This window comes from Capra hircus, chromosome 3, assembly GCF_001704415.2.
Source record: "Capra hircus breed San Clemente chromosome 3, ASM170441v1, whole genome shotgun sequence".
Lineage (NCBI taxonomy): Eukaryota > Metazoa > Chordata > Mammalia > Artiodactyla > Bovidae > Capra > Capra hircus.
Genome location: NC_030810.1, coordinates 27381026 through 27405542, shown reverse-complemented (window position 1 = coordinate 27405542; position 24517 = coordinate 27381026). Strand labels below are relative to the sequence as shown.

Here is a 24517-nt window from a genome sequence, read left to right as displayed (position 1 = left end):
CAAGCACCTGGTCACCTGAGATGCTCAGACCTGGGAAGGGCACAAAATGCAGACCCAACCAAGTCTGTGACTTTGTGGAGTAACCGAGAACCTGAACCTGAGCAGCTTAGATCTGGGAAGTGCACACAACCCAGGGCCCGCTTTAGACAGTTCTCCTGCAGAGTACATTCTGTCAGACCTCTCCACCATGACCCACCCGTCTTGGGTGGCCCCACGGGCATGGCTTAGTTTCACTGAGTTAGACAAGGCTGTGGTCCTAGTGTGATTAGATTGACTAGTTTTCTGTGATTACTAGTTTTCTGTGATTACCGTGTGTCTGCCCTCTAATGCCCTCTTGCAACACCTACCGTCTTATTTGTGTTTTTCTTACCTTGGACGAGGGGTATCTCCTCACCACCGCCCCTCCTGATCTTGAATGTGGAATAGCTCCTCTAGGCCCTCCTGCACCCGCGCAGCCACCACTCCTTGGACGTGGGGTTGCTCTTCCCCCAGCCGCCACCCCTGGCCTCGGACGTGGGGTAGTTCCTCTCGGCTGCTCCTGCGCTGTTGCACCCTGGCACTCTTGGCCACTGCCCCTGACCTCAGATGTGAGGTAACTCATCTTGGCCACTGCCCCTCGGGCATGGGGTGGTCCTCCCAGCTTCTGCCTCTGACCTCGGATGTAGGGTAGCTCCTCTCGGCTGCGCTGTGTGTGCCTGTCGCAGGGAGAAGGGAATGGCAAACCACTTCAGTATTCTTGCCTTGAGAACCCCATGAACAGTATGAAAAGGCAAAATGATAGGATACTGAAAGAGGTACTCCCCAGGTCAGTAGGTGCCCAATATGCTACTGGAGATCAGTGGAGAAATAACTCCAGAAAGAATGAAGGGATGGAGCCAAAGAAAAAACAATGACCAGTTGTGCATGTGACTGGTGATAGAAGCAAGGTCCAATGCTGTAAAGAGCAATATTGCATAGGAACCTGGAATGTCAGGTCCACGAATCAAGGCAAATTGGAAGTGGTCAAACAAGAGATGGCAAGAGTGAACGTTGACATTCTAGGAATCAGCAAACTAAAATGGACTGGAATGGGTGAATTTAACTCAGATGACCATTATATCTACTACTGCGTGCAGAAATCCCCTAGAAGAAATGGAGTAGCCATCATGGTCAACAAAAGAGTCCAAAATGCAGTACTTGGATACAATCTCAAAAACGACAGAATGATCTCTGTTCATTTCCAAGGCAAACCATTCAATATCGCAGTAATTCAAGTATATGCCCCAACCAGTAATGCTGAAGAAGGTGAAGCTGAATGGTTCTATGAAGTCCTACAAGACCTTTTATTTATTTTTTTTTAATTTTTATTTTTACTTTATTTTACTTTACAATACTGAATTGGTTTTGCCATACATTGACATGAATCCACCACGGGTGTACATGCGTTCCCAAACATGAGCCCCCCTCCCACCTCCCTCCCCATAACATCTCTCTGGGTCATCCCCATGCACCAGCCCCAAGCATCCTGTATCCTGCATTGGACATGGACTGGTGATTTGTTTCTTACATGATAGTATACATGTTTCAATGCCATTCTCCCAAATCATCCCACCCTCTCCCTCTCCCTCTGAGTCCAAAAGTCCGCTCTACACATCTGTGTCTCTTTTGCTGTCTCGCATACAGGGTCATCACTGCCATCTTTCTAAATTCCATATATATGTGTTAGTATACTGTATTGGTGTTTTTCTTTCTGGCTTACTTCACTCTGTATAATCGCCTCCAGTTTCATCCATCTCATTAGAACTGATTCAAATGTATTCTTTTTAATGGCTGAGTAATATTCCATTGTGTATATGTACCACAGCTTTCTTATCCATTCATCTGCTGATGGACATCTAGGTTGTTTCCATGTCCTGGCTATTATAAACAGTGCTGCGATGAACATTGGGGTACATGTGTCTCTTTCAATTCTGGTTTCCTCGGTGTGTATGCCCAGAAGTGGGATTGCTGGGTCATAAGGTAGTTCTATTTGCAATTTTTTAAGGAATCTCCACACTGTTCTCCATAGTGGCTGTACTAGTTTGCATTCCCACCAACAGTGTAGGAGGGTTCCCTTTGCTCCACACCCTCTCCAGCATTTATTGCTTGCAGACTTTTGGATCACAGACATTCTGACTGGTGTGAAGTGGTACCTCATTGTGGTTTTGATTTGCATTTCTCTAATAAAGAGTGATGTTGAGCATCTTTTCATGTGTCTGTTAGCCATTCGTATGTCTTCTTTGGAGAAATGTCTATTTAGTTCTTTGGCCCATTTTTTGATTGGGTCATTTATTTTTCTGGAATTGAGCTGCATAAGTTACTTGTATATTTTTGAGATTAGTTGTTTGTCAGTTGCTTCATTTGCTATTATTTTCTCCTATTCAGAAGGCTGTCTTTTCACCTTGTTTATATTTTCCTTTGTTGTGCAGAAACTTTTAATTTTAATTAGATCCCATTTGTTTATTTTTGCTTTTATTTCCAGAATTCTGGGGGGTGTATCATAGAGGATCCTGCTGTGATTTATGTCGGAGAGTGTTTTGCCTATGTTCTCCTCTAGGAGTTTTATAGTTTCTGGTCTTACATTTAGATCTTTAATCCATTTTGATTTTATTTTTGTGTGTGGTGTTAGAAAGTGATCTAGTTTCATTCTTTTACAAGTGGTTGACCAGTTTCCTACAAGACCTTTTAGAACTAACACCCAAAAAGATGTCCTTTTCAATATAGGGGACTGGAATGCAAAAGTAGGAAGTCAAGAAATACCTGGAGTAACAGGTAAATTTGGCCTTGGAATATGGAACAAAGCAGGGCAAAGACTAATAAAGTTTTGCCAAGAAAATGCACTGGTCATAGCAAACACCCTCTTCCAACAACACAAAAGACTCTGCACATGGACATCACCAGATGGTTGACACCAAAATCAGATTGATTATATTCTTGCAGCCAAAGATGGAGAAGCTCTATACAGTCAACAAAAACAAGACCAGGAGCTGACTGTGGCTCAGATTATGAACTCCCTATTGCCAAATTCAGATTTAAATTGAAGAAAGCAGGGAAAAGCACAAGACCATTCAGGTATGACCTAAATCAAATCCCTTACGATTATACAGCGAAGTGAGAAATAGATTTAAGGGCCTAGATCTGATAGATAGAGTGCCTGATGAACTATGGAATGAGGTTCATGACATTGCACAGGAGACAGGGATCAAGACCATCCCCAAGGAAAAGAAATGCAAAAAAGCAAAATGGCTGTCTGGGCAGGACCTGCAAATAGCTGTGAAAAGAAGAGACGCGAAAAGTAAAGGAGAAAAGGAAAGATATAAGCATTGGAATGCAGAGTTCCAAAGAATAGCAAGAAGAGATGAGAAAGCCTTCCTCAGGGATCAATGCAAAGAAATAGAGGAAAAGAACAGCATGGGAAAGACTAGAGATCTCTTCAAGAAAATTAGAGATACCAAGGGAACATTTCATGCAAAGATGGGCTCGATAAAGGACAGAAATGGTATGGACCTAACAGAAGCAGAAGATATTAAGAAGAGGTGGCAAGAATACACAGAAGAACTGTACAAAAAAGATCTTCAAGACCAAGATAATCACGATGGTGTGATCACTCATCCAGAGCCAGACATCCTGGAATCTGAAGTCAAGTGGGCCTTAGGTAGCATCACTACGAACAAAGTTAGTGGAGGTGACGAAATTCCAGTAGAGCTATTTCAAATCCTGAAAGATGATGCTGTGAAAGTGCTGCACTCAATATGCCAGCACATTTGGAAAACTCAGCAGTGGCCACAGGACTGCAAAAGGTCAGTTTTCATTCCAATCCCAAAGAAAGGCAATGCAAAAGAATGCTCAAACTACCACACAACTGTACTCATCTCACATGCTAGTAAAGTAATGCTCAAAATTCTCCAAGCCAGGCTTCAGCAATATGTGAACCGTGAACTTCCTGATGTTCAAGCTGGTGTTGAACTGATGTTCAAGAAAGGCAGAGGAACCAGAGATCAAATTGCCAACATTCGCTGGATCATCAAAAAAGCAAGAGAGTTCCAGAAAAATATCTATTTCTGCTTTATTGACTATGCCAAAGCCTTTGGCTGTGTGGATCACAATAAACTGTGGAAACTTCTGAAAGAGATGGGAATAACAGACTACCTGACCTGCCTCTTGAGAAAACTATATGCAGGTCAGGAAGCAACAGTTAGAACTGGACAGGGAACAACAGACTGGTTCCAAATAGGAAAAGGAGTATGTCAAGGCTGCATATTGTCACCCTGCTTATTTAACTTCTGTGCAGAGTACATCATGAGAAACGCTGGGCTGGAAGAAGCACAAGCTGGAATCAAGATTGCTGGGAGAAATATCAATAACCTCAGATATGCAGAGGACACCACCCTTATGGCAGAAAGTAAAGAGGAACTAAAAAGCCTCTTGATGAAAGTGAAAGAGGAGAGTGAAAAGGTTGGCTTAAAGCTCAACATTCAGAAAATGAAGATCATGGCATCTGGCCCCATCACTTCGTGGGAAATAGATGGGGAAACAGTGGAAACAGTGTCAGACTTTATTTTTTGGGGCTCCAAAATCACTGCAGAAGGTGACTGCAGCCATGAAATTAAAAGACGCTTACTCCTTGGAAGAAAGATATGACCAACCTAGATAGCATATTCAAAAGCAGAGACATTACTTTGCCAACAAAGGTCTGTCTAGTCAAGGCTGTGGTTTTTCCTGTGGTCATGTATGGATGTGAGAGTTGGACTGTGAAGAAGGCTGAGCGCTGAAGAATTGATGCTTTTGAACTGTGGTGTTGGAGAAGACTCTTGAGAGTCCCTTGGACTGCAAGGAGATCCAACCAGTCCATTTTGAAGGAGATCAGCCCTGGGATTTCTTTGGAAGGAATGATGCTAAAGCTGAAACTCCAGTACTTTGGCCACCTCATGCAAAGAGTTGACTCATTGGAGAAGACTCTGATGCTGGGAAGGGTTGGGTGCAGGAGGAGAAGGGGACGACAGAGGATGAGATGGCTGGATGGCATCACTGACTCAATGGATGTGAGTCTAAGTGAACTCCGGGAGTTGGTGATGGACAGGGAGGCCTGGCGTGCTGCAATTCATGGGGTCGCAAGGAGTAGGACACGACTGAGTGACTGAACTGAACTGAACTGAACGGAACTGCAGAGCAACCTGGAGCCTCTACAGTGTAGACTGGGAAAGCACACACACTGGGAGCAAAGGGCAAAACCCAGTGTGGCCTAGACACTACAAACACTCCCCACACACGCCAGTGATATTTGTTTGCAGTGTTCCTCCCTCCCCACAGCACAGTTGAACAAGTGAGCATAAAGGATCACCTTAGCCCCCTTGTGTCAGGGCAGAGGTTAGAAACTGAAGAGAATTACAAACAGAGGAAGCCAAAATAAACAAAGAATAGGGAACTACTTTGGAAGTGACAGGTGCAACAGATTCAAACACTGTAGTTAGCATTGACTACATTGGAAGGGACCTATAGATCTTGAGAAGAAGCATAAGCTGGAATAAGGAACTATCTGAAACTGAGCTGACCCCACACTGCCTTCAACCACTCCAGAGAAATCCCTAGATATATTTTACTAATATCATTTTTAAATTTTTTTATTTTTAAGTTCTTTATTACTCCTTTAATTTTCATTTTTTTAAACCCATTGTTACCTTGCAACAAAAAGACCCTATCTTTAAAGCAAATTCCACATATATCTTTTTATAGCTTTTGTGATTTTTTTTTAATATTGTATTTTTGAGAGTCTAGCCTCTACTCTAGATTTTTAATCTTTGCTTTTTGGCATTATCAATTCTGTACTTTTAAGAATTCAATCTTCAGTGCCCATTTTAGCTAGGAGTGTGATTACTGGCTTGATTGCTCTCTCCCGTTTTGACTCTCCTTTTTCTCCCCCAGGTCACCTCCATCTTCACCCTCCCCCTTCTCTTCTCTGCTTAACCCTGTAAATCTCTTTGGGTGTTCCAGGCTGCGGAGGACACTTAAGGAACTGATCACTGGCTAGACTGGTCTCTCTCCTTTTGATGCCCCCTCCTCTCCTCCTGGTCACCTCTGTCTCCTTCCTCCCTCTTCTCTTCTCTATGGAACTCTGTGAACCTCTCTGACTGTTCCAGACTGTGGAGACCAAATAGGGAATTGATTATTGGCTACCTTGCTCTCTCCCCTTTTGATTCCCCCTCTTCTCCTCCTGGTCACCTTTATCTCCATCCTCCCTCTTCTCTTCTCTATGGAACTCTGTGAACCTCTCTGGGTGTCCTCACTGTGGAGAATCTTTTCACCATTAACCTAGTTGTTTTATCATCAGTGCTGTATGGATGGAGAAGTCTTGAGGCTACTGTAACAATAAGACTGAAAGCCAGAGGCAAGAGGCTTAAATCTAAAACTTGAGAACACCAGAAAACTCCTGACTCCAGGGAACATTAATTGACAAGAACTCATCCAAAAACCTCCATACCCTACACTGAAACCAAGATCCACCCAAGAGCCAACAAGTTTCAGAGCAAGATATACCAAGCTAATTCTCCAACAATGCAGGAACATAACCCTGAGCACAAAAATACAGGCAGGCAAAAGTCACACCAAACCCATAGACACCTCAAAACTCACTACTGGACACTTCATTGCACTCGAGAGAGAAGAGATCCAGCTCCACCCACCACAACACCAACGCAAGCCTCCCTAACCAGGAAACCTTGACAAGCCACTCGTCCAACCTCATCCACAGGAATGAACCTCCACAATAAAGAGGAACCACAAACTTCCAGCGTACAGAAAGGCCATCCCAAACACAGCAACCTAAACAAGATGAAAAGGCAGAGAAATATTTGGCAGGTAAAGGAACATGATAAAAGCCCACCAAACCAAACAAAAGAGGAGGAGATAGGGAGTCTACCTGAAAAAGAATGCAGAATAATGATAGTAAAAATGATCCAAAAGCTTGCAAACAAAATGGAGTTACAGAAAAATAGCCTGGAGACAAGGATTGAGAAGATGCAAGAAAAGTTTAACAAGGACCTAGAAGAAATGAAAAAGAGTCATCGATAATGAATAATGCAATAACTGAGATCAAAAACACTCTGGAGGGAACCAACAATAGAATAACTGAGGCAAAAGATAGGATAAGTGAGGTGGAAGATAGAGTGGTGGAAATAAATGAAGCAGAGAGAAAAAAAGAATTAAAAGAAATGAGGACAACCTCAGAAACTTCTGGACAATGTTAAATGCCCCAACATTTGAATCATAGGAGTCCCAGAAGAAGAAGACAAAAAGAAAGGACATGAGAAAATACTTGAGGAGATAATAGTTGAAAACTTCCCTAAAATGGGGAAGGAAATAGCCACCTAAGTCCAAGAAACCCAGAGAGTCCCAAACAGGATAAACCCAAGGTGAAACACTCCAAGCCCAATATTAATCAAATTAACAAAGATCAAACACAAAGAACAAATATTAAAAGCAGCAAGGGAAAAACAACAAATAACTCACAAGGGGATTCCCGTAAGGATAACAGCTGATCTTGCAATAGAAACTCTTTAAGCCAGAAGGGAATGGCAGGACATACTTAAAGTCATGAAATAGAAAAACCTACAACCCAGATTACTGTACCCAGCAAGGATCTCATTCAAATATGAAGGAGAAATCAAAAGCTTTACAGATAAGCGAAAGCTCAGAGAATTCAGCACCACCAAACCAGCTCTTCAACAAATGCTAAAGGATCTTCTCTAGACAGGAAACACAGAAAAGGTTTATAAACTTGAACCCAAAACAACAAAGTTAATGGCAACAGGATCATACTTATCAATAATTACCTTAAATGTAAATGGGTTGAATGCCCCAACCAAAAGACAAAGACTGGCTGAGTGGATACAAAACCAAGACACTTATATATGCTATCTACAAGAGACCCACCTCAAACCTAGGGACACATACAGACTGAAAGTGAAGGGCTGGGAAAAGATATTTCATTCAAATGGAGACCAAATACTCATATCAGATAAAATACACCTTGAAATAAAGGCTGTGAAAAGAGACAAAGAAGGATATTACATAATGATCAAAGGATCATTCCAAGAAGAAGATATAACAATTATAAATATATATGCACCCAACATAGGAGCACCGCAATATGTAAGGCAAATGCTAACAAGTATGAAAGGGGAAATTAACAGTAACACAATAATAGTGGGAGACATTAATACCACACTCACACTTACGGATAGATCAACTAAATATAAAATTAGCAAGGAAACACAAACTTTAAATGATACAATGGACCAGTTAGACCTAGTTGATATAGAGGACATTTCACCCTAAAACAATGAATTTCACCTTTTTCTCAGTGCACACGGAACCTTCTCCAGGATAGATCACATCCTGGGCTATAAATCTAGCCTTGGTAAATTCAAAGAAATTGAAATCATTCCAAGCATCTTTTCTGATCACAGTGTGGTAAGATTAGATGTCAACTACAGGAAAAAAAAAAAAAAACCTGTTAAAGATAAAAACATATGGAGGCTAAACAACACACTTCTGAATAACCAATGAATCACAGAAGAAATTAAAAAAGAAAGCAAAATATGCATAGAAATGAATGAAAATGAAAACACAACAACAACCCAAAACCTATAGGATTCAGTAAAAGCAGTGCTAAGGGGAAGGTTCATAGCAATACAAGCCCACCTCAAGAAACAGGAGAAAAATCAAATAAATAACCTAACTCTACATCTAAAGCAACTAGAAGAAGAAGAAATGAACCACCCCAGGGTTAGTAGAAGGAAAGAAATCATAAAAATTAGGGCGGAAATAAATGAAAAAGAAACAAAGGAGACCATAGCCAAAATCAACAAAGCTAAAAGCTGGATCTTTGAGAAGATAAATAAAATAGTCAAACCATTAGCCAGACTCATCAAGAAACAAAGGGAGAAGAATCAAATCAACAAAATTAGAAATGAAAATGGAGAAATCACAACAGACAACACAGAAATACAAAGGATCATAAGAGACTACTATCAGCAACTATATGCCAAAAAAATGGACAACTTGGAAGAAATGGACAAATTCTTAGAAAAGTATAACTTTCCAAAACTGAACCAGGAAGAAACAGAAAATCTTAACAGAACCATCACAAGCACAGAAATCAAAACTGTAATCAGAAATCTTCCAACAAACAAAAGCCCAGGACCAGACGGCTTCACAGCTGAATTCTACCAACAATTTAGAAAAGAGTTAACACCTATCCCACCCAAACTCTTCCAGAAAATTTCAGAGGAAGGTAAATATCCAAACTCATTCTATGAGGCCACCATCACCCTAATACCAAAACTAGACAAAGATGCCCCCAAAAAAAGAAAATTATAGGCCAATATTACTGATGAACATAAATGCAAAAATCCTTAACAAAATTCCAGAAAACAGAATCCAACAACATATTAAGAAGATCATACATCATGACCAAGTGGGCTTTATCCCAGAGATGCAAGGATTCTTCAATATTTGCAAATCAATCAATGTGATACACCACATTAACAAATTGAAAGATAAAAAACATATGATCATCTCAATAGATGCAGAGAAAGCCTTTGACAAAATTCAACATCCATTTATGATAAAAACGCTCCAGAAAGCAGGCATAGAAGGAACATACCTCAACATAATAAAAGCCATATATGACAAACCCACAACAAACATTATCCTCAATGGTGAAAATTGAAAGCATTTCCCCTAAAGTCAGGAACAAGACAAGTATGCACATTCCCTAATACTATTCAACATAGTTTTGGAAATTTTAGCCACAGCAATCAGAGAAGAAAAAGAAATAAAAGGAATCCAGACTAGAAGTTCAGTTCAGTTCAGTTCAGTCACTCAGTCGTGTCAGGCTATTTGCGACCCCATGAATCACAGCACACCAGGCCTCCCTGTCCATCACCAACTTCCGGAGTTCACTCAGACTCACATCCATCTAGCCATCTCATCCTCTGTCCTCCCCTTCTCCTCCTGCCCCCAATCCCTCCCAGCATCAGAGTCTTTTCCAGTGAGTCAACTCTTTGCATGAGGAGGAGTTTCAGCTTCAGCATCATTCCCTCCAAAGAAATCCCAGGGCTGATCTCCTTCAGAATGGACTGGTTGGATCTCCTTGCAGTCCAAGGGACTCTCAAGAGTCTTCTCCAACACCACAGTTCAAACGCATCATTCTTCAGGGCTCAGCTTTCTTCACAGTCCAACTCTCACATCCATACATGACCACAAGAAAAACCATAGCCTTGACTAGACAGACCTTTGTTGGCAAAGTAATGTCTCTGCTTTCCAATATGCTATCTAGGTTGGTAATAAATTTTCTTCCAAGGAGTGTCTTTTAATTTCATGGCTGCAGTCACCATCTGCAGTGATTTTGGAGCCCCCCAAAATTAAGTCTGACACTGTTTCCACTGTTTCCCCATCTATTTCCCACGAAGTGATGGGACCAGATGCCATGATCTTCATTTTCTGAATGTTGAGCTTTAAGCCAACTTTTTCGCTCTCCACTTTCACTTTCATCAAGAGGCTTTTTAGTTCCTCTTTACTTTCTGCCATAAGGGTGGTGTCCTCTGCATATCTGAGCTCATTGATATTTCTCCCGGCAATCTTGATTCCAGCTTGTGCTTCTTCCAGCCCAGCATTTCTCATTATGTACTCTGCATTGAAGTTAAATAAGCAGGGGGACAATATACAGCCTTGATGTACTCCTTTTCCTCTTTGGAACCAGTCTGTTGTTCCCTGTCCAGTTCTAACTGTTGCTTCCTGACCTGCATATAGGTTTCTCAAGAGGCAGGTCAGGTAGTCTGGTATTCCCATCTCTTTCAGAATTTTCCACAGTTTATTGTGATCCACACAGCCAAAGGCTTTGGCATAGTCAATAAAGCAGAAATAGATGTTTTTCTGGAACACTCTTGCTTTTTCGATGATCCAGCAGATGTTGGCAATTTGATCTCTGGTTCCTCTGCCTTTTCTAAAACCAGCTTGAACATCTGGATGTTCATGGTTCATGTATTGCTGGAGTCTGGCTTGGAGAATTTTGAGCATTACTTTACTAGCGTGTGAGATGAGTGCAATTGTGCAGTAGTTTGAGCACTCTTTGGCATTGCCTTTCTTTGGGATTGTAATGAAAACTGACCTTTTGCAGTCCTGTGGCCACTGCTGAGTTTTCCAAATGTGCTGGCATATTGAGTGCAGCACTTTCACAGCATCATCTTTCAGGATTTGAAATAGCTCAACTGGAATTCCATCACCTCTACTTGCTTTGTTCATAGTGATGCTTTCTAAGGCCAACTTGACTGGAAAAGAAGAAGTAAAACTCTCACTGTTTGCAGATGACATGATCCTCTACATAGAAAACCCTAAAGACGCCACCAGAAAATTACTAGAGCTAATCAATGAGTATAGTAAAGTTGCAGGATATAAAAATAACACACAGAAATCCCTTGCATTCCTCTACACTAACAATAAGAAAACAGAAAAAGAAATTAAGGAAACAATTCCATTCACCATTGCAACAAAAAGAATAAAATACTTAGGAATAAATCTACCTAAAGAAACAAAACACCTATATACATAAAACTATAAAACACTGATGAAAGAAATCAAAGATGACACAAATAGATGGAGAAATATACCATGTTCATGGATTGGAAGAATCAATATAGTGAAAATGAGTATACTACCCAAAGCAATCTATAGATTCAATCCAATCCCTGTCAAGCTACCAACGGTATTTTTCAGAGAACTAGAACAAATAATTTCACAATTTGTATGGAAATACAAAAAACCTTGAATAGCCAAAGCAATCTAGAGAAAGAAGAATGGAACTGGAGGAATTAACCTGCCTGACTTCAGGCTGTACTACAAAGCTACAGTCATCAGGACAGTATGGTACTGGCACAAAGACAGAAATATAGATCAATGGAACAAAATAGAAAGCCCAGAGATAAATCCACACACCTTTGGACACCTTATCTTTGACAAAGGAGGCAAGAATATACAATGGAAAAAAGACAATCTCTTTAACAATTGGTGCTGGGAAAACTGGTCAACCATTTGTAAAAGAATGAAACTAGAACACTTTCTAACACCATAAAAATAAACTCAAAATGTATTAAAGATCTAAATGTTAAGACCAGAAACTATAAAACTCTTATAGGAAAACATAGGCAAAACACTCTCTGACGTAAATCATAGCAGGACCCTCTATGACCCACCTCCCAGAGTAATGGAAATAAAAGCAAAAATAAACAAATAGGACCTAATTAAACTTAAAAGCTTTTGCACAATGAAGGAAACTATAAGCAACATGAAAAGACAGCCCTCAGAATGGGAGAAAATAATAGCAAATGAAGCAATTGACAAAGAATTAATCTCAAAAATATACAAGCAACTCCTATAGCTCAATTCCAGAAAAATAAGTGACCCAATCAAAAAATGGGCTAAAAAAGCCATTAAATTGTAATATTTAAAATTATTTGATTAAAAATAAAGACAGTTTAATGAGGAATAAATTAAAACAGGAAAAAAGTGTTGAAATGACTCAAATGTTCATCAACTGGTGATCGAATAAATAAAACATGCAATGCAATATTATTCAGCCATCAAATGAATGGAGTTCTGATACATGCTATAACATGCCATAACTCTGAAATGATCATGATAATTAAAAGAAGCCAGGCACAAAAGGCTGCATATTGCATTATTCTGTTCATGTGAATGAATATGTTGCAGACTAGGTAATTCTCTAAAGGCAGAAAATAGAGAAGTTGATGCCAGGGCCCAGATGAAGAGGGAAATGGAAAATGCCTGCCAACTGGATAGTGTTTCCTGTTAGAGTGATGAAAATATTCTAGAATGAGGGAGTGGTTATGGTTATGCAACCTATAAAGAAATAACAAATCAATGAATAATACAGTTTAACTGCTAACAAACACATGAAAAGATGCTCAAGATCACTCATTATCAGAGAAATGCAAATTAAAACCACAATGATGTACTATCTCACGATGGTCAGAATGGCTGCTATCAAAAAGTCCACAAACAATAAATGCTGGAGAGGGTGCAGAGAAAAAGGAACCCTCTTACACTGTTGGTGGGAATGCACACTAGGACAGCCATTATGGAGAACAGTGAGGAGATTCCTTCAGTTCAGTTCAGTTCAGTCGCTCAGTAGTGTCCGACTCTTTGTGACCCCATGAATCGCAGCACGCCAAGCCTCCCTGTCCATCACCAACTCCCAGAGTTCACTCAGATTCACGTCCATCGAGTCAGTGATGCCATCCAGCCATCTCATCCTCTGTCGTCCCCGTCTCCTCCTGCCCCCAATCCCTCCCAGCATCAGAGTCTTTTCCAATGAGTCAACTCTTTGCATGAGGTGGCCAAAGTACTGGAGTTTCAGCTTCAGCATCATTCCCTCCAAAGAAATCCCAGGGTTGATCTCCTTCAGAATGGACTGGTTGGATCTCATTGCAGTCCAAGGGACTCTCAAGAGTCTTCTCCAACACCACAGTTCAAAAGCATCAATTCTTTGGCGCTCAGCCTTCTTCACAGTCCAACTCTCACATCCATACATGACTACTGGAAAACCATAGCCTTGACTAGATTCCTTAAAATACTGGAACTAGAACTGCCATATGACCCAGCAATCCCACTGCTGGGCATACACACTGAGGAAACCAGAGTTGAAAGAGACACGTGTACCCCAATGTTCATCGCAGCACTGTTTACAATAGCCAGGACATGGAAGCAACCTAGAAGTCCATTGGCAGACAAATGGATAAGAAAGCTGTGGTACATATACACAATGGACTATTAATTAGCTATTAAAAAGAATGCATTTGAATCAGTTCTAATGAGGTGGATGAAACTGAAGCCTATTATCCAGAGTGAAGTAAGTCAGAAAGAAAAACATCAATACAGTATATTAACACATATATATGGAATTTAGAAAGATGGTAACAATGAGGCTATATGTGAGACAGCGAAAGAGACACAGATGTAAAGAACAGACTTTTGGACTCTGTGGGAGAAGGCGAGGGTGGGATGATTTGAGAGAATAGCATTGAAACATGTATAGTATCATATGGAAATAGCTCGCCAGTCCAGGTCCGATGCCTGAGACAGGGTGCTCAGGGCTGGTGCACCCTGAGAGAGAGGGTGGGAGGGATGAGGGAGGGGCATTCAGGATGAGGAACACATGTTCACCCATGGCTGATTCATGTGAGTGTATGACAAAAACCACCACAATATTGTAAAGTAATTAGCCTCCAATTAAAAAAAAAAAAAAAAGATTCTATCACCAGACTCTAGCCAGGGTCCTCTGAGCCCTCTTCTCTACTGGGCTTCAGCCTCCCTTAAAGTAGTGAGAACAGATTTTACAAGGAGAATGAAGGAATAAGGAAGCGGGTGAGCCAGGACTGTGGACAGTCGGGGAAGTGAAAACTTAAAAAATATGCAGAGCGGGGTTAGTTCACATGGGACTATTCTGGTTTTGCTGTCCCTTCTGCAAGCTTAGGCTCCCTCAGAGACTGGGAGATAGGAGCCTTACCTTCAGGTATTGGCTGGAACAAGACCCTTCGGCAGTCTTGAGTTTTCTCAGGCAGGCACTTCAAAAGGGGCTAGAGTCATCCTAGGGATGTGTCCTTGAGCTGTTAGAAATTATGTTAAGAGTTCATGCTGGACATTTCTCTTTTGCAACAGCGTATTCCTGAGTAAAATCTGTTCTCACTACTTTAGCTTCCAGCTTTCTTTATCTTTGGCACTTGTCACTTTTATTACCCATGCGTTACAGATGAAAATTTTGGCGCTCAGGAGATTGGCAGCCTTGTGCTAAAGCACACAGCAGAGCCGGGCTTTCTCCTTACCCACGTCTTCCGGTTTGCAGGCTCAGGGAGCTGCGCAGGGCACTCGGCCCATAGGAGGAGCAGTTTGTAAAGGCCTGGAGCAGAGCAGCGAGCTTTCAGCGGGAGGCGGTGGTGGAGGGCCGAGTGGCCCGTTCCCAAAGTGGGCCCCCATGCTGCGCGTCCTGACCAGCACCCTGCGCTTTCCGCGCCCCTGGAGGCCGCTTGAGACCCGCGGCTGCTCCTCCAACGCCGGGGCTGCCGGCCGGGAGATCCAGGTGTGCGCTCTGGCGGGTCCAGACCAGGGTAAGTGCCCAGAGCCCAGAAGGCGGCTAGGGTGAGCTCCGGCTGGCTGAGAGGCAGGCCTGGCATGCCTGGTGCTGTTGAACGGTACGGACCCATGGCCAGCACTCCCACTATAGGGAGGCAGATTGAAACTAATCTGAGAGAGAGAAACCAGTGAGTGGTCCTGAGAGAACTTAGGTTCCCCACCCAGAAACTGAACCTGAGTAGCCTGGATGAAAACCAGGAATCCTAGCTGCTAGACCACCAGCAGGGAGAGGCTAGAAGGAAAGCAGACATTTGAAAACAAGAATGTTTCAAGGAGGCAAAAACTGTAAAAGCAGGTACAAATCTTACTATTACAGACACAGCACAACATATGGGAGAGCAACAGAGAAGCAGTTATATTTAAGTCAGAAAAGCTAGGCAGAAATACACACTCAGAGAAAGGCTATCAGTGGCCTCTCTAACGAGGAGGAGGCCAGTTAAGAGGTGAGTTAAACCACTTATAAAGGACAGCCTTTGGGTGTTTATATATGGCAAATTATCTTGTTTCTTCACACCTGACTGGTCCTAGGACCTCCCCAACATGCCTGGGCAACTTTTTGCTAAGATGGATCCCACTGCAGCAATTTATGAGGGTGTGTCCACGCTTACTAAGGGGCGGCAACCCCACCCTTTTTGATCCCTAAAAAGCCTTCCTGCACATGTGTAGACAAGGACATTTTTCTTGACCTCAGGGGTGATCATCTTACCTCAGTATTCCAGCAGAGCTCATTTACTGACACTAGCTTTGTCCTTGGCGGGTCTGGGTGAGAAGCTTCAGTTTTACTCCACTGATAAACATCAGCTGTCTGGCCCAGGGGCCCGTCTATCTCCTACCGCAAAACCAGTAATGGGGAGGCAGGTTGCTCAGTGTGTTTGAGGATTGGACCCCAAAGTTCCTGCATCTGAGTAGAGCCTCCCCTGGTCTAAATCCTTTGGTAGGTGACCACCTTACCTGCCGCCCCCACTGTAATTGTGAAGGGATTCTGCGTCAATATTGGTCTCCTCAGCCCCAGATTTAGTGGCCTGGGGCTGTGAGGAAAGAGAAGGGACTCGTTCAAGGGTAGAACTCACTACCAGCAAGCCCACCCCCGACTACAGCTTTAAAATGCCTGATTTTCCTCTCAGGCTGAGTGTCCTGGCAAGGTTCCAGGAGGCTGGGACTGCCGAGCCAATTCCAATTTGGCTTAGGGTGTCCCGCCTCCTGGAGAGGAGGAGCTGAAGAGTGGGGAGGGGTGGGAGGAAAGAGGGGAGGGGAGAGAGGAGAGGCCTGGAGGAGTGCTTGGCGCCCTCCTGTGCAATCGCTCTGCAGCTGCTGTGTGGAGTCCTGCTGACTCCAGGGAAAGTTCATGGCAGTCACTGTCAGGAACACCTTGATTGAGCCTTGTGTTGGGTTTTCTGGGTCGTGTTGTATTTTGTTTTGTTTCTGCTTGGGGGTAGTGTTATTTGTGAAGGAGGGTGAAGGGCAGTGATTGGACTTTGCACTCAGTGGCATTCCCCTGTCTGCTGTTGTGTCACCAGCTGGGCAAGTTCCTCTTGTCTTTACTTTCTCCCCCAGGACCAACCCCTCTAACCTTCCCCGCGTTTAAAGTAGCACCGTGTCCAAGTTTTAGTTTACACAGATTGTATTGTTCGAGGCATCTCATATTGCTTACTTTTCTTGCTTGATACTAAGTTGAAGAGCTGCTGAAGAACTGTTCCTTGCTTTGTGATATTGCACACCGTTCCCTACATGCATCCCTCACTTTTGATGGACATGAAGAGGCTTCTGGCGTCCAACTACCTCACTTGGTGAGAATTCTCTGGCCATGTGGGATGGCTAGGGCTAGAGAATACCCCAGTTGCTCTCATGCTTTGTTCATTGCCAAACGGGCAACAGTGTTGGCCTTGAAATAGCTATAACTATTCTCCCAACTTTACAGATCAATAAACCAAGGAACAGAGAGTTTAAGCAACATGAACCAGGTCTGATTTTAAAACCTGTGTTTCAACTATTAATGGACATCACTATTCTTCTAGTAATTAGAGACTAAGAACACAGACTTGTACATTAGTTGAAAAATTATCATGGCTAACTTGTAGATAGGAGAATTTTTTATCCAGAAATAACAAGTATCACAGTAATCCAAGCCTGTGACCCAACCACTAATACCAAAGAAGCGGAACAGTTCTATAAAGACCTACATGACCTTCTAGAACTAACACCAAAAAAAGATGTCCTTTTCCTCGTAGGGGACTAAAGTAGGAAGTCAAAAGATACCTGGAGTAACAGGCAGGTTTGACCTTGGGGTACAAAATGAAGCAGCACAAAGGCTAACAGAGTTTTGCCAAGAGAATGCACTGATCATAGCAAACACCCTATTCCAACAACATAAGAGCTGACTCTTCACATGGACATCACCAGATGGCCAATATAGAAATTAGACTGATTATATTGTTTGCAACCAAAGATGAAGAAGCTCTATACAGTCAGTGAAAAAAAATAAAAAGACAGGAGCTGACCTTGAATCAGATCATGAACTCCTTATTGCAAAATTCAAAATTAAATTGAAGAAAGTAGGGAATACCACTAGGCCATTCAGGTATAACCTAAATCAAATCCCTTATGATTATACAGTGGAAGTAAGAAATAGATTCAAGGGATTAGATATGATAGGCAGAGTGCCTGAAGAACTGTGGATGGAGGTTTGTAACACAGTACAGGAGGTGGTGATCAAAACCATCCCCAAGAAAAATACATAAAGGTAAAATGGTTGTCTGAGGAGGCCTTACAAGTAGCTGAGAAAAGAAGAGAAGCAAAAGGCAAAGGAAAAAAGGAAAGACACACCCACCTGGATGCAGAGTTCCAGAGAATAGTAAGGAGAGATAAGAAAGCCTTCTTAAGTTAACAATCCAAAGAAATAGAGGAAAATAATAGAATAGGAAAAACTAGAGATCTCTTCAAGAAAATTGGAGATACCAAGGGAACATTTCATGCAAAGATGGGCGCAATAAAGGACAGAAATGGTAAAGGACCTAACAGAAGCAGAAGATATTAAGGAGAGGCGGCAAGAATACACAGAACTGTACGTCTTAATGATCACGATGCTGTGATCACTCACCTAGAGCCAGATATCCTGGAACGTGAAGTCAAGTGGGCTTTTTAGGAAGCATTACTACGAACAAAGCTAGTGGAGGTGATGGAATTCTAGCCGAGCTATTTCAAATACTAAAGGATGATGTTGTTAAAGTGCTGCATTGAGATGCCAGCAAATTTGGCAAACTCAGCAGTGGCCACAGGACTGGAAAGGGACAGCTTTCATTCCAATCCCAAAGAAGGGTAATACCAACGAATGTTCAAACTACCACACAATTGCACTCATTTCACATGCAAACAAAGTAATGCTCAAAATTCTCCAAGCCAGTCTTCAACAGTATGTAAACCGAGAACTTCCAGATATTCAAGCTGGATTTAGAAAAGGGACAGGAACCAGAGATCAAATTGCCAATATCCAGTGGATCATCGAAAAAGCAAGAGAGTTACAGAAAAACATCTACTTCTGCTTTATTGACTACGCCAAAGCCAACAAACTGTGGAAAATTCTTAAAGAGGTGGGAATACCAGACCATCTAACCTGCCTCCTGAAAAATCTATATGCAGGTCAAGAAGCAACAGTTAGAACTGGACATGGAGCTGGACTAGTTCCAAATTGGGAAAGGAGTATATTAAGGCTGTATATTGTCACCTTGTTTATTTAACTTATATGCAGAGTACAGATGTGAAATGCTGGGCTGGATGAAGCATAAGCTGGAATCAAGATTGCCAGGAGAAGTATCAATAACCTCGGATATGCAGATGATACCACTCTTATGGCAGAAAGTGAAGAGGAACTAAAGAGCCTCTTGATGAAAGTGAGAGAGGAGGGTGAAAAACCTGGCTTAAAACTCGACACTCAAAAAACTGAGATCATGGCATCTGGTCCCATCACTTCATGGGAAATAGATGGGGAAACAGTGGAAACAGTGTCAGACTTTATTTTCTTGGGCTCCAAAATCAGCTCAGATGGTGACTGCAACCATGAAATTAAAAGATGCTTGCTCCTTGGAAGAAAAGCTATGACCAACCTAGACAGCATATTAAAAAGCAGAGACATCACTTTGCTGAGAAAGGTCCGCATAATCAAAGCTATGGTTTTTCCAGTAGTCATGTATGGATATGAGAATTGGATATGTGACAATATACAGCAATGTGTTAGTCACTCCGTCATGTCTGACTCTTTGTGACTCCAAGGTCTGTAGCCCACTAGGCTCCTCTGTCCATGGAGTTCTCCAGGCAAGATAACTGGAGTGGGTTGCCATTTCCTTCGCCATTGGATCTTCCCAGCCCAAGGATGGATCCCAAGTTCTCCTTCACTGCAGGCAGATTCTTTACTGTCTGAACCACCAGCTCTGCTGTGCTGTATGCTTAGTCACTCAGCTGTGTCTGACTCTTTTCAACCCCATGGACTGTAGCCCACCAGGCTCTTCTGTCCATGGGGATTCTCCAGGCAAGAATATTGGAGTAGGTTGCCACGCCCTCCTCCAAGGGATCTTCCCAACCCATGGATCAAACCCAGGTCTCCCTCATTGCAGGCAAATTCTTTACCATCTGAACCACCAGGAAAGCCTCTGAACTACCAGGGAAGCCCTTGAAGAAGTCTGAGTGCCGAAGAATTGATGCTTTTGAATTGTGGTGCTGGAGAAGGCTCTTGAGAGTCCCTTGGACTGCAAGGAGATCAAACCAGTCAATCCTAAAGGAAATCAACCTGGAATATTCATTGGAAGGACTGATGCTGAAACTGAAGCTCCAATACTTCGGCCACCTGATGCAAAGATCTGACTCATTGGAAAAGATCCTGATGCTGGGAAAGATGGAGAAGGGGAGACAGAGGATAAGATGGTTGGATAGCATGATCAACTCAATGGACATGAGTTTGAGCAAACTCTAGATGATAAAGGACAGGTGTGCTGCAGTCAGTGGAGTCACAGAGTCAGAAATGACTGAGCCACTGAACAAAAGTATAAGCATCAGGAGATTAAGCTTCTGCCCCTGCCAGAGGGCATACAGAATGTCCTAGAGGGAAGGAGATAAGAAAACCAAGCGGCAGTGGAGGAGGCATGAGGAGGAGACCCACACACAGGAGAACCATCCCACCATCCTCCCAGAAGTCACCAGTCCTGTCTTCCACTTGTTGTGATAGCATCAGAGCATTGTCACATTGTGCCTGTTGTCTTCAAAAATGAGATTAGCCCATTAACCACTCCTCACCCTTATGGCTTTACTCCAGCTCCTGAGCTGAATATTCAAGGTTCTCCACCACAACCTGACCATGTTACCTATCCCTTCAACCATGGGTTTGTTCATTTTAAGCCATCCCACTTCAGTGTTTCCTTCTAACTATGCCCTTGACTTGGGTCCTCTCCTCCCTTTCCACCTTTGTAAACCACTTAGGAATTGCACCCTCTTCAACCCACTCCAGTATTCTAGAGAATCCTGTGGACAGAGGAGCCTGGTGGGCTGCTGTCCATAGGGTCACATAGAGTCAGACTCGACTGAAGCGACTTAGCAGCAGCAGCAGCAGCAGCCCCCACCCTTGTCCTTTTGCATTCCTTCTTTCTGGGCTTGTCTTCTTCATCACTTGTTAACTCTGGGAGTGAGGATTGCTAGCTGGGTCCACCTAGTAACTTTGGCACATTCTCTTCTTTTCTGAGCCTCAGTTTCCCCCTCTATATACTAAGGGATTCTTAAGGCTTCCCATACAGCTCAGTAGTAAAAGGATCTGCCAGTGCAGGAGACACAGGAGACTTGGGTTTGATCCCTGGGCCAGGAAGATCCCCCTGGAGAAGGGAATGGCAATGCCACTCCAGTGTTCTTGCCTTGAGAATCCCATGGACAGAGGAGCCTTGCAGGCTACAGTCCATAGGGATTACAAAGAGTCAGACACTACTGAGCAACTGAACACACATACCCACACGACCTTCCAGTGGTTTCTGTCGACTCCCACCCACATCACTGTGTGATCCAGACCAAGATCGATGTGACTCTAGGTCTTCTGCTAAGCAGATCAAACCATCACGGGAGTCTGATAAGAGTAGAGAGGGTGCCATGCAAACCCATCATTATTACTGGGGTCCAGCAAGGACAATGTTCCCAGAATAGGGTATCAACTAAGAAGTCAGGGGCCGCGGCCGAGTCCTCTGTTTCTCCGGGGCCTGCCATGTGGTAGTAAGAGCTGAACATTGTCAGGTGAATGAATGAAAGCCAAAGACACCCTGTCTGGCCCCTTAGGTCTCCCAGCTTAGAGCTCACACGTCATATTGGGTCCTAGACTTTCACCAGCTTCTGTGCATTTTCCCTGCTCAAAGTGCCCACAAACTCTCGTTATACACTTATGGACATTATCTCTTTTAATCTTCATTACAACCTTTTTAGTATTTCTATTTATAGATCAGGAAAGTGAAGGTCAGAAGGATAAAGTAACTTGTCCAAGGCCATGGAGCTGGTATGTGACTGAGCTGTGACTTCAGCCAAGCACCATATTTGTGTTCTGCAAGAGAGAGCTAGAGATGAAATATGGGAGAGAGTTAGCCAGAGAAAAAGGAAAGGCAGAACAGGAAAGTGAAGAGGAGAGAGGAAAGTTCCTGTCAACCCCAGGATGTCATGACTATATTTGTTTTCTACTGCCATATAACATATTACCACAGACTGTTGCTAAAATAGCATACATTTATTATCTCATAGTTTCCATAGGTCAGAAGTCCAGGCACAATTTTGCTGGGTTCTCTGCTTCAGGGTTTTATCAGGCTGCAGTCCTGGAGTTGGCAGGGGCTATGGTCCCTCATCATAGGCTCAACTGGGGATGGATCTGCTTCCAGGTTCCTCAGGCTACTGACAGAATTCATATCCTGTTGTAGTGCTGAAGTCCTGTTTTCTTCCTGTTGGCCAGGGTCCACTCTGAGCTCCCAGAGGCTGCCCACAGGACCCTGCCACAGGACCATATCCATGGGCCCACTAGCATGTGCTAGTAACACGGGCTTTTCAGGTTTCATCTCGTTGTGGCTGCGCTGGTTCTTCCTGCACGCAGGATTCCTCTAGCTGCACGAGCAGGGGCTGCGCTCTAATTGCCGTGTGCAGGCTTCTCACTGCGTTGGCTTCTTGTCGCGGAGCTTGGGCTCCAGCACACGCAGGCTTCAACAGCTGTGGCTCGCAGGTTTAAGGGTCTGGGCACTAGCTGTGGTGAATTCGCTTAATTGCCCTGCGGTGTATGGAATCTTCCTGGGTCAGGAAATGAACCCACGTCCTCTGCACTGGCGGCAGATTCTTTACCAGTGGACCACCAGGGGAGTCCAATACAGGGTCTTTATACATTGTAAACTAATCACAGAAGTGACATCTCATTATTCCTGTCATATAATTGGACCTAATCTTAGAAGTGATCTTTTATGACCTTTCCTGTGTTCTCTTGGTTAGAAGAAATTCACGGGTTCTGCCCACATTCAAGGGAAGGGGATTATTCAGGATATGAACACCGGGGCCCCTCTAAAGTCTACCTGCCACAGTGGCCTTGGACCTAGACTGTTCTCCTCAACCCTTCTGATGTGGTTTCTCTGTATCCACCAGTTTCCCTTCCCCTGGTTGCAACTTTTTCTTTTCTGGAGAGGAGGACCTTTGGGACATCTGAGTTCCTCAGTGGGACCTCCAGGCCTGCGGGGCTCAAAGAGTTCTATGAAGGTTTCCAGGGAGGCTGACGAAGCCACCTAGACTGCATATTACAGTTCTCTGTCCTAGACCACAGTTCTTTAACTGTGGCTGTAAAGCCTTGCCCTTGAGAGCACCAGAACTTTCACTGGCCCTTCCGGGTATCTCAGATCAACTTACACTGAGAACATCATCTTAAAAAATTCTGCTTGTTCCACAAAACTAGATACACTGAGAGAAAAGAAGAGGCCTTTGAAGACCAAAGGATTGATGAACACACTCCTCTAATCCATCCTGACATTTTACAGGAGGGGAAACAGCCGAGAAGGCATAAGAGTATTTGAGCCTCTGCCCAGGGTCGGTCTCTGTTCCCCACACTTGGCCCTGATTCGGCACATGAGGTCAGAGTGATGTACAAAGGCCAGGCTGTAGGGAATCTTTTGGGTGGTAATAAGGATTTAGACTAAATTCTGATGAAAAGGGAAGCAAGAAGAATATGGTCAGATTTGGGTTAGAAAGATGACTTTGACCCAAATGCGGGAATGAATGTGGAAGGGGAAGGGGAGGCAAAACTGAGGACAGTGGGCCAGTTGGGGCATTCATGTAATAGAAGGAAGAGCCCACCAGCTTAGTGGCTGCAGGAGGGCAGGCTGTGAGCCGAAAGTTCTGAGATCCAAGAGGTTGAACTGTCTGCCTCGGACACTGAGTAAACTTCAAGTTTACTCTCAGAAGAATGGAGGCAACAGAAGAGACCTCCGAGTTGATATGTCATTCACTCACCAAAGGAGCAGAAGACTGATCATTTTTTGACGTGTTGGTCTAGATGTCAAGTGAGCAGCAGGATATATTCAGGCTTGGAGCTCAGAGGAAAGCAGGCTGGGTGTGCAGGGCAGTCCTGAGTGTACAGGAGGCGAGCACATGGGAAGCGGGAAGGAGGAAGGGCAGACAAGCAAGCGCAGCCCTCCTGACTCTCCTGCCATGCCCCACGGGGCTCTCCCTTTCCTCTGAACTCCTCCAGTTCTAGAATCTAATTGTCACTTCCACTGTATAATGGTAAGGGATTTGATTTACGTCATACCTGAATGGTCTAGTGGTTTTCCCAACTTCCTTCAACTTAAGTCTGAATTTTGCAATAAGTTCATAATCTGAGCCACAGTCAGCTCCTGGTCTTGTTTTTGCTGGCTGTATAGAGCTTCTCCATCTGGCTGCAAAGAATATTAATCAATCTGATTTCAGTATTGACCATCTGCTGATGTCCATTTGTAGAGTCTTCTCTTGTGTTGTTGGAAGAGGGTGCTTGTTATGACCAGTGTGTTCTCTTGGCAAAACTCTGTTAGCCTTTGCTTTGTCTCATTTGTTTCACGTGTACATAACAGTTCAGTATTTGTATACATTATGAAATAATCCCCACAGTAAATGTAGTTAAGATCCATCACCACACACTTACACATTTTTGTGTGAGTGAGGGGAACGTCTAAGATGTACAGTTTTAGCAACTTACAAATATTGTTAACTCTAGTCACCATGATGTACATTATATACCCAAGACTTATTTATTACAGGTATATGTTGAATAAAT

General features: G+C 43.2%; 1 protein-coding gene and 1 long non-coding RNA gene across 5 annotated transcripts in view; one reads left to right on the top strand and one right to left on the bottom strand.

Moving 5' to 3' along the window:
- Positions 664-16307, bottom strand: LOC106501969. The gene is made up of 4 exons (XR_001917626.1): positions 16177-16307; positions 15932-16054; positions 14603-14702; positions 664-695 (listed from the first exon to the last, which is right to left on the bottom strand). It is a non-coding gene; the product is annotated as an uncharacterized LOC106501969 (long non-coding RNA).
- The window catches only part of LOC102182655 (enoyl-CoA hydratase domain-containing protein 2, mitochondrial), a 25930-nt gene continuing 16330 nt past the window's right edge, over positions 14918-24517 (top strand). For 2 of the 4 annotated variants that reach the window (XM_018044255.1, XM_005678399.3), the window contains exon 1: positions 14918-15200. In XM_018044255.1, the coding sequence (XP_017899744.1) occupies positions 15068-15200 (133 nt within the window). In that variant the 5' untranslated portion in view covers positions 14918-15067. The remainder of the gene's footprint in view (positions 15201-24517) is intronic. The other 2 variants (XM_018044257.1, XM_018044249.1) reach the window with 1 other exon arrangement.